Here is an 11,326-nt window from a genome sequence, read left to right as displayed (position 1 = left end):
GACGACTTGTGCAGATTATAGCAAAACTGCGCAGTGTCTAATAATATTACCTAATTCCGTTGACTTGCTGTCACATAGTGCCTCAAGTATTCCTCCAACAAGTGATTAATTCTTTCCGTCTGTCCATCTGTTTGTCGATGATTTGCAGCAGAAAATTTTAATGCAGTTCCCATCATATTGAACAATGCTGTCAAAAATCTACCAGTGAACCTTGTGTCTCTATCACTCACAATGTCAGCCGGAACACCAAAATACTTAACCACATGTTTGTTGAACAACTCAACAACAACTTCAGATGAGCATAATTCAGGAGCAGAAATAAAAACAGAATATTTTGAAAACCTGTCAACTACCACCATGATAGATGCTTTGCCATCTACTTTAGGGAATCCTGAAATGAAATCCATGCTTACTGATAGCCATGGCCTTTCAGGAACACGCATAGGTTGCAGCAAACCTGCTTCCTTCTTACGTTCAGTCTTGTCCACTTGACAAACATGAGAAGTCTTGACGTATGCCTCTATATCATCTTCCATTTTCGGCCAGAAATAAACACGAGACAGTAAGGCTAACATCCTTTAAACAGCGGGATGTCCAGCCCAAGCAGAATCATGCGCCTTTTTCATTAAGTCTTTGCGCAATCCGCCCTGATTTTGTACAACGATTCTCCCCCCTTTAAAATAGAGCAGATCGTCCTCGATCCAATGGCGTCTCATTGTTCCATCTTGCACTTGACCCATCCATTTAACATACAATGAATCATTTGCAACACACAATTTGATTATATCATATTCAAGTTTTGAAATTGAATATACTGCAACAAACACTTCTTTCCTACTCAGCGCATCAGCAACCTGGTTGTGTTTTCCTGGTTTATGTTCCTACATGAAATCATATTCTGCTAGGAATTCTTGCCACCGTGCTTGTTTAGGACTCAACTTTTTCTGTGTCTTGAAAAATGTATTTGCTACATTATCAGTTCTCACTACGTATCGAGTGCCCAAGAGATAAACTCTCCAAACCTGCAAACAATGTACCACCGCAACCATTTCTTTTTCATGTGTTGAGTATCTCTGTTCAGCATCATTCAATTTCCTACTTTCAAAGGCCACTGGATGACCTTCCTGCACTAATACGCCACCAATTGCTTTGTCTGACGCATCAGTCTGTACTTAAAATGGTAACTCAAAATCAGGCAATTTGAGTATAGGTTCAGATGCGATAGCATTCTTCAAATTTTGAAATACTTCATCACACTGTTTAGACCAAACCCACTTTGTATCCTTCTTCAACAAATCTGTCAAAGCCGCTGCCTTCTTTGAGTAACCAGCAATAAACTTTCTGTAATAGTTAGCCAAGCCAAGAAATGACCTCAAATCTTTCACATGACGAGGTGCCTGCCAATCAACAATGGCTTGCACTTTATTAGGATCCATTCAAACTTGGTTTTTACTAAAAAGATGCCCCAAGGACTTTATTTCTTGTTGAGCAAACTCACACTTTTCCATCTTGACATAAAGTGTGTATTTCCTCAATTGAGACAAAGCCAAACTTAGGTGATTAACATGTTCTTCCAATGTTCAACTATAAATGACAATATCATCTAAATAAATAACAACAAAGTCATCAAGATAGTCAAACAGTACATTTTTCATTAAGTTGCAAAATGTTGACGGGGCATTAGTCAGCCCAAATGGCATTACAAGGAATTCATAAGAACCATATCTAGTTACACATGTTGTTTTTGGTTCATCACCCTCTGCTATCCTAACCTGCCAATAACCTGCCCTGAGATCAAGTTTTGTGAACCAGCATGCCTTGCTTAAACTGTCCATCAAATCTTGAACCAACGGAACCGGATACTTGTTGTTTATAGTTGCCTTGTTCAGCGCCCGGTAGTCTACACACATTCGCATTGTTCCATCCTATTTCTTTTGAAATAGAACAGTAGCACCATATGAGGCCTTAGATGGCTGAATCAATCTAGCATCTAGCAACTCATTCAATTGTTTGCGTAATTCAACCAATTCCTTAGGAGCCATATGATAAGAAGCCTGTGCAGGAGCAACAGTACCAGACAGCAACTCAATCTTATGATCAATGTCCTTCCTTGGTGGTAATTTCTTTGGTAAGTCAGGCGGCATAACATCAGCATACTGTTTAAGCAATTCAGCAACACAATCAGACACTTCCATTTTCACATCAGGTTTTACTTCGACCAAAGCAGTAAGTATAGTGTCATCACCCTTTTTCAGCCCTTTGTCGATTGACATAGCAGACAACAACATTCCCTTGTATTTCTTCTTTGCGACTTTATTAATGTTCCCAAACAGATGAACACCTTTGAGAAAGCCAGCATTGCTTCCATTCATGACCGTCACTCCATCTAAGTGAGGAAACAGAACAAACTGGAATTTTCTTAGGAAATCAATCCCAAGTATGATTTCAAAGTCACCAAGCGGCATCACCATCAAGTTATGTTTTCCCACCCAACATCCAGTCGACATAGACACACCATAAGCCATGCTCACAATGGCTTGTGCCTTAGCATTGACTGTTTTGACGTAGGAAGGGCTTTTAGACAACTTTAGCCCCAATTTTGTAGCAATCTTCACATCTACAAACGTATGTGTGGCCCCTGTATCAACCATTGCCATCACACGTTGTTCTTTCACTTTCATTTCTATATGAATTAAAGAAACATGAGGATTTGAAGTGCTAGAGATTTCTCCAACATTATTAATCCCCGTAATGTGATTGAAGGACAATCCCAATGGGTTTGCCATTGCAGCCACAATTTCTTCATCCTCCTCCCTTTGATCCATATTTCCATCAAGCAAAGCATTAACTTTTTCCCGGTTTGGACAAGATTTGGCCAAATGAGGACCACCAAAAGTCCAACAGCCCTTAGAATTTCCATCTTTGTTCTTTGACTTGTCTTTCCCATCCTTCATTTGTGCCTTACCTTTATCATTTGTATTGTATTTACGACTATCATTTCTCCATTCCCCTTTCTTCTCATTATTTTTCTTAGTTTTTGAAGTGGAGGGGATGTCTGTCGAAGGAGGAGGAGTCCGGAAATCCACCAATGAATCTGCAGCAGTAATTTCACCGGGCAGATCTTTAACATTCTGCCTCCGTAGTTCGTTTTGAGCCCAGCCTTGCATACCCGAAATGAAGTTGTGAAGTTTATCCTCATCAGACATATTCTGTATGTCTAACATCACAGAGGTAAATTCTTTAATGTATTCCCTCACTGAACCCGTCTGCCTTAGCCTTTTCAATTTATCCCTTGCAAGACAAGATGCGTTGCTAGGAAGAAATTGATCACGCATTTCTTTTATTAGCTCATCCCATGTATCAATTCTAGGACGACCAACACTTACATCATCTGCATTTCGAGTCCTCCACAAAAGTTTAGCATCACCTGACAAATACATTGTTGTAATAATTAACTTGCCAGCGTCAGGCACTCTTGCAATAATAAATACTGTTCCGTGTCCCAAATGAAATTTTCCAGTTCTTTAGCACTTCTTGCGCCACTAAAGGCCTTAGGTTCTGGAATCTTAACCTTAAATGATTCAACACGAGTTGAACTCAATGTAGCGACATCCCGACACAATACGACGAGCTCTACACGAAGGTTCTCATTTTCCTTCTGCAGTCCCTCAAGTTTTTGTGTAGTTGTGGTACAAAAGTCCAAGATTTCAGTGATGTGGTTATCAACATTCTGTCGATATCCACCAATCTCTCCCTGAACTTTCTCAGCGTCAACTCTCAAATCAATGATTTGTGTAAATAAATCCACAAACGTAGGGTCTCCCAAAATATCATCAGTAAACCCGACGAAGGATTCAATTTTTCGTGCCAATTCCCACAGTTCTGCGTTTTTCACCATTGTTTAACCATGCTCTGATACCAATTGAAAGAGGGTCAATTTATTTTTATCGCACACCACTCTAGGAATTCCTACAAACGTCTGTAACACTCAACGTACTTGTACCCACAAAATTGACCAAGTATCGAAATACTTAAAACAGCAACGTCAAACAACCAGCAGAGTTTATAGGAACCAGTTCCAACCTTTATTAATCTGTAATTAATACAAAGAAAGGCTTCACGAATTAGTCTAAGGCTAGAAAACACTCTGTCTAAGACTTAGAAGAATTTCTACCTTTAAATAAAAATTCTGCACAATGGCAGTTACATGCGGCGGTTACAAATGACATCTGTCCGACACTTGTCATCACAGGGTTGAAAACTAACTTTCCAACAACTATATTTCTAACAGATAGAATCTAATTCAAATTACATTCTTATCTACACGAAATACTAATATTCTAACACTTGGAATATTTCAGGCCTCATTCCAACACTTAGAATATTTCTGCCAGCTCCCAACACTTAGAATATTTTAGCTGTCTTCCAACACTTAGTTTTATTTCAGCAATTCGGGTGAACTGCCTTTGTTCCTGACATTGTCAAGTCTTCATAGCCTTGCCTCATCAAGTCAACATGTTTTCTTGCAAATGCCCTTAGCCCGCACGTAAGCCATGCACGTTCAAGATGCCTTGCCAACACCCAAGCACCTTGAACTTGTGCTGAACTATTTTTCCATCATCCATGTCAAGACCAATGCCCAAGTCCTTGCTACGTCTGCACGTAGTTAGATCAAGTAGTTTGCGGGTCTAACAGGTTCCTAACTTGATAATTCTAACTATAACAATTGTTCCCTAGTGTCTTTCATGCAAAGTGATAAGTTATGTATTCTAAATCCTTGGTCCGACATCTAGAAAATTTCACTCCGCACCTTGGTCCGGCTACGTGTGTTTCTATACTAACCCTTACCTTTACCTAATATTAAGCATTGTATTCGATATTTGACTAAGTTGTTACCTCGTACCAATCGACACTATCCTATTAGATAGTATACACTAAATCTACGTTGATAATTCTTTTCCTATTATCTACCTACTTGGTTCGGCAAGTAGCATTAAGGCGAGCTCTAATGTTGGACATCCGTTAAAAATACTTCTAAATGAAAGAATTATCAATACATGCAAGACACTATTCAGGAATTTTTATTTTAGTTAGATTTTAGCTCGTTATTCACCCATGGTTCCCAGAACCCTAGTTATGGAGTTTAGTTACCCATAGTCACAATCACAATATTCATATATTTAATATAAGAATTCATGCACTTAATTTGATGAGAAAGAATAAAATCCATAAACACTTGATTAATCAACAAAATCACCAACAATCAATTCCAAAAAAAGTATAACAATTAAAAAGTCTAATATCAAAAAGTCTACTAACAAAGAGTCTCACCAACAAAGAGTCTAACCAACAAAGAGTCTAATCCCAAAAACAAGGTTTTTCGAACTATTTATAATAAAATAAAACCTAATAAAATAAGGATTCTAATTACTGAAAATCTGTCAAAATGCGGCTGGGTCGACGGACCTCGTGACGGACTATCGTGGTCACGATGGGCCGTCATGGCCTCCGTCGTCCCATACTTCAAAAATTCTTCTGGTGCTTTCTTCATTACCCTCAACGGCAGGTATGTCGGACCATTCCAAGCACGACGGTCCATCGAGGATCTCCGTTCCATAATACTTAAACTTCTTGGAATTTGGGTACTAGGACTACTCTCTAATCATTGCGACGAACCTGCACGACGGACATTGTGGCTATGACGGTCCGTCGTGGACTTCCGTAATCCCACACTAAGTCAAACTTCCCCATCTTCCTTCAGTATCTACACAACGATGCCACCTACGGACCGTCACAGGCTCGACAGACCGTCATAAGCTCCGTAGGTGGTTTCTTCTGCATTTCTTCACTCAAACACTTCCGCGTTCATCTTTGGACGGATTTCCTGCAAATAAGGAAAAACTTACATAAAAATTAAGACCAAAAGTCTTTTGGACACACAATAAACTTATGGAAAAAGCGTTAAAAATACCATGAAACCACGATATATCAAGGACCTCCATATTGACTTGAGGAATCATTATGTATCGTTCCACCGTCTTTACATACTTCTTTCACATGTACAAGCAAACTTTTATGAATTATCCAAATTTCACCTGTTTTGGTGTGTATTAGCCCATGGATCAAATGCAATGGGACACCCAAACACTTTCGAGAAAAAACTGTATGAGGACCTCCATCCTGAGTTTGGGTCAACATCAAATGACCATATATAATAGAATATAAGGAATTATGTGGCTCATAACATATCACATTAAGGGCATTTGAATTCCCTTTCCAATACCACCAATTTCGTGTCAATCCATTTTTAGTAAAAAGTTGTGACAATTTTAGTAACCTCTGTAGAGAAGTTCCATTTTAGCCGCAGAAAAAATTCTAATTAGGTATTTTTCTTCTCTTTATACAACTAGGAAAACCTTAAAAACGGATTTCTTAACTGGTATAAATCCCTAAACAAGGCTGTTTACATCTTTTAATCCACCATTCTCTTCTCTTAAACACTAGGGCAAAACCCTAAGAAAAAAAATAAAGTAGAAGACTCCATTCAAGATTCTTTCAATTTGTTTTCAAGATTCTTTCAATATTTTCCATGATTCTTCTTCAAAGTAAGTCCTTCTAGGAGAATTTCATTATTTGCAACTCAAATTCCTCCATACAATTATGAATCTAATGAATATCTTAATTCTTGCCCATAGAGTTTGAAGAAACTAATTCAAGAAATCTCAAGAATGGTTTGCCTGATTGTTCTCCTTCAAGCTAGGATTTCAAGGCTTCTAATCAAGTTATTCATTAAGAGCCTTGCTCATCCAGATATGTAAGACTAGCATGGTGTTGGACTAGTTTGTCCCACACACTATAACTACTTTAATATTAGCAAAAGAGTAATCTAGGGTTCTTTCCCTAAATCTTATTATTCTTGAGATAAGGTGACTTTGAGTTCTTAAGTTCATGTTTCTTTAGAAAATTCTATTCCTAATTATTGATTTTATATATTACTACTGAGATTAAGTTGATTTGTTCATGACTATGTTTCAACATGAACCTTATTTTGTGTTTTATATTTTGTAAAACTTTTTTTATAACCAATATTTGAGTTTTCAACAGACTTTTTGAGAAAGTTAGGCTGAGTTTTGTGAAAGAGTTTCTAAAACATGATTAGTATGACAATCGAGTATGACAACATCAATGTTTAAGCCATATGATCTAGTTATGTTGACAATGTTTATGCAGTATGGTATTTAGTATGCCATCAATGTTTAAGTTGTATGGTATCTGGATATAACATCAATGTTTATGCAGTATTATTTCCCGAGTCATCAATGATCATATCACAATATGATTTTAATATATTTTTGAGAAACTTTTTAATAATTTTGACTTGAGTGAGAGTATAAGAGAACTAAGTATTTCCATATATATTCGTTTACTTTGATAAATAAGTTATGAATGCAAAATATTTAAGAGAAGTTACATCTTTTAAGAGGCTAGTTTGATCAATTATCATAAACTAGAGGAAGAATTATGTTTTTAAAATATATGATCCTGAGTATATATATTATTAGGATTAGTATTTAGCATCGATGTGAAGGGGAGTTCAAAAACTAATAGCCCCCATAAACTATGTATGCCAACATGGGTAAAGGGTCATACTTTTTAGTTGATTTTTTATTAGTTTTAAGAATAACTTAGTGAATCTACTTAATTTGAAGAGTTATATACCCCAAAAAGGTTTAGGGCAGTCTTGACAACATCGACGAGACGTGGTACCATCATGTAACTCATAGTGATGGTTGTTAGTTAAAAATTCTCCTAGTATAGTTAAAGTGTATGTTTATATATCACTTATATGTTGAGTTCAGATATGAGAAAGTATTTTGTAAAAATTTAAATGATTTTAATCCTTTATTTCTTTACATTTAGTTGAGTATATTTTTATATCCATAGTAGTCCTTTAATTTGGTTTTTTTGTTATTCAAATATGTTACATACTCGTATATTCAATGTATTGACGTCATTTGACGTGCATCATTTAATGATGCAAATACAAGCTCTTAGGATTCTTAGTAGGAGTCCATTGAGATAGTTTAATAAACATTGAAGTAAGACCTCCCTGCTTCTAGAAGACTCCAATTTTTATGAATTGTTACCATTTGTTCTCTTGAGGAGCCATGGGTCTTTTCCTAACACTCATCCTTGTATACATTAGAGGATTCACAGATAGACAATTTTGGAGAGTTTATTTAAAACTTAAGTTTGTACTAAGTATATTCAACACAAGTTTTGCAATTCAGTAAACTGTTTTTAAGGGTTTCTTACAATTTTATGCTTATGTACGCTTGAGTTAGTATTCCACTTACAGTCAGCCAAGATGAGGGTTCGCTTGGGACCAACAATTGTTCTTGAGTGTCGGCCACGTCAAGGTTGTATTTTCGGGTCTTGACTATCTCACCATCTTTTTCAGGTATATTTTTGCATTTACGAGTCAACTTTTTCTAATATCTTAAAATTCACCATGTTTTCATGTGGATTAGCCCATGATTTGACACCTTTTAGGTACACAAAATATTTAGTTGGGAAAACATTACTTATAGTCCCACCATTTTTCTAGCATATTTTTACATTTACCAGCCAACTTTTATGAATTGCCTAAATTTCACCATTTTTGTGTGAGTTATGTCATGTATGTGGCGCCTTTGGTTCCATATATTTTTTTTTGAAAAAACAAAATGAGAACCTCTGTAATTAGTTAGGAAAGCACTACATAAAATACCACCTTTTTTCCTGTATACTTTCCTACTTATGAGCCAACTTGTAGGATTCATCCGAATTTCGTTGTTTTTCGTGTGTGCCTATGGATCTGGAGCCCTTGGGGCATTCAATTTTTTTTTCTGAAAAACTATGTGATAATCTCTTTAATGAGTTGGGAAATCATGAAATATAGTCCAACCATTATTTCAAGCATAATTTTGCATTAATGAGCTAACTTTTACGAATTACCCAAATTTTGTTATTTTTCATGTGTATTAGCCCATGATCTTACACCTTTGGGACTTCCTATTTTATGTTTCGTAAAAACTTTGAGGACCTCCTTAATGAGTTAGGGAATCATTACATACAATGTTACAATTGTTTTCATGCATATATTTGCATGTACGAACTAACTTTTACAAATTACCTGAATTACACAATTTTTCGTGTGTATTAGCACATTGATCTGGCGCCTTTGGGGCACGTGAATTTTTTTTTCTGAATAAACTATAGGAAGATATTTGTAACGAGTTTGAGTAGCAGTACATACAACCCCACCATATTTTTCATGCATATTATCGCATTCATGAGCCAAATTTTATAAATTACCCGAATTTCACTATTTTTTGTGTGTAAGATCATTGATCCGATGCCTTAGGGCACCTTAAGTTATGAGCATTTTAAGTTTCACTATTTTACAACTATTTTTTATAGTTCCAATTTGGTTTGAATTTTTATATTATTGAAGATTTACTATATACAAGAATAGTTACAGTATATTTGTTTATTTCAGTTAATTTTTGTATTTTAAATTTAAAAGTGAGGCTTGTAAACCTCATTTACGAAATATTTGAAAAAATTGAATAAATCTACTAAAAAGAACCATGATATGCTAGTTCTTACTATTTTATCTAGATATTTTTATGTCAAATAATTATATATATAATTCATCTGTGACTTTCTTAAACTTTTTACAATATTCTTGGCCTTGTTTTGCTTGTTTCAGGCTAGGTGGGTGGGTGAAGGTGGGAGAGGCGGTTGTTATCACGACAGTAGGGAGGGGCCTATAGGAAAGGTGGAGCTTTAGAGGTAGGGTCAAGGGGCCTCGAGGAAGGTAGGGCCTTGTGGGGGGGGGGGGAGAGGGGGGCTCAGGGAAGGTGGGGCGTCAAGGTGTGTGTGTGGTTCTCGGGGCATGTGGGGACTAAGGGTGGATTTAGGATGGTGGGGAGGGGCCTCAGGGAATAGTCGCCCTGTTGGGGGCAGGGTAGGGCAGGGACCTCAAGGTGGGGGCCTTGAGACAGGTGGAGAATTTGAGGCGAGAGGGGCTCAGGGTCGGTCAGGCCTCAAAGGGGGGGGGGGTCTTGATTCAGGTGGATACTTGAGATGGGGGGTGGGTGGGTTTCGTGGCGGGTGGATAGGCCTCAAAGCGGGTGGTTGGGGGAAACCTCGACGGTTTTGTAACTTATTTGTAAAAAAAATCATTCGGAATCTAATACACAGGAAGAATTAGAAAAAAGTACCTAAATCCTTTATATTGGCCTCTATATTCCTATAAATGTCGTAAAAAATGTGAGATTGTACGTACCATTCACTCAACTCACTTATCGGGGGTTCCATAGAGGTATTACTAAAATTTCATTTTGAAGCCATATTTATGGGTGTTACACATGGAAAACTAAGAAAATCTCCTAATTCCTTTAAATTGACCCCTAAATGCCCCAAAAAGACATAAAATGGAGGGTTTGTACGTGTCTCTCCCCTAATTCCCTATTGCTCTTCTGTACAATTTTTTTAAAAAGCCATCTGAAACCTTCTAGTTATCACCACAAATTTCATGGGCTTACACAAGAAAACTGAAAATCGGTCAATTCCATGTAAATTAACCCTAAATGCCTCAATAATTGTGTAATTTTAGAAGCCTGACTTGGTCAATGTTACTTTTATTTTTTTCCCAATTAATGAATCAAGTGGGTCAATTTTTTTTGGACTTTATCAAAGTTGAATTACAAATTTATGATTTTTGATCATTTAATAACTAAATAATGTTTGTAAATGAGTAATAATACAAGAGTTAAACTAAACAATCAATTTAAGGAATTTATGGGGAATTGAGTTTTGAATTATTGATCGTAGTATCTAATCTCTTGAACATATGATTTATCAAAAATAACTTTACTATCCAACAAAGATAGTTGATTTCTTCAGTAGAGGATTAAAAAACAACCTCACTATCCCACAAAGATATTGAAATTATTGGAGTTACTAAATTATGTCTTGCATTTCAATTTATTTTTTGGAAATTGAAAAAAAAATACTTTGTCTGCTTCAAAATAGTTGTCATTTTTGAATATGTCCCTTAAACATAAATCAGGAAGCTAGGCTATTTGAGTAGTTTTTCTTATAATATTATATATATATATATATATATATATATATATATATATATATATATATATACACGACAGAGAGAGAGAGCTAACAATGGAAGTCATAATAATGACTTGTGTTTGCTTTCATATTTTGCAGGGAATTTGTCATAAACACATTCATTACTTTTATTCGTGATGACATGAGCTGA

At 36.3% G+C, this 11,326-nt stretch overlaps 1 protein-coding gene across 1 annotated transcript; it reads right to left on the bottom strand.

Moving 5' to 3' along the window:
• Window positions 1-1,925: 1,925 nt before the first annotated feature.
• On the bottom strand, window positions 1,926-3,440 carry LOC138340380 (uncharacterized). Its single transcript, XM_069292101.1, has one exon. The coding sequence runs from the start codon at window positions 3,438-3,440 to the stop codon at window positions 1,926-1,928; it is 1,515 nt and encodes a 504-aa protein (XP_069148202.1).
• Window positions 3,441-11,326: the final 7,886 nt, after the last annotated feature.

The sequence above is a fragment of the Solanum lycopersicum genome, chromosome 12 (genome assembly GCF_036512215.1).
Source record: "Solanum lycopersicum chromosome 12, SLM_r2.1".
NCBI classification, from domain to species: domain Eukaryota; kingdom Viridiplantae; phylum Streptophyta; class Magnoliopsida; order Solanales; family Solanaceae; genus Solanum; species Solanum lycopersicum.
The sequence above is the reverse complement of the archived record's forward strand: the minus strand, read 5'-3'. Positions and strand labels throughout refer to the sequence as shown.

Bases quoted from the DNA above. Each gene is read 5' to 3' on its own strand.
- LOC138340380 (XM_069292101.1), bottom strand. From the start codon at position 3,440: ATGTATTTGTCAGGTGATGCTAAACTTTTGTGGAGGACTCGAAATGCA.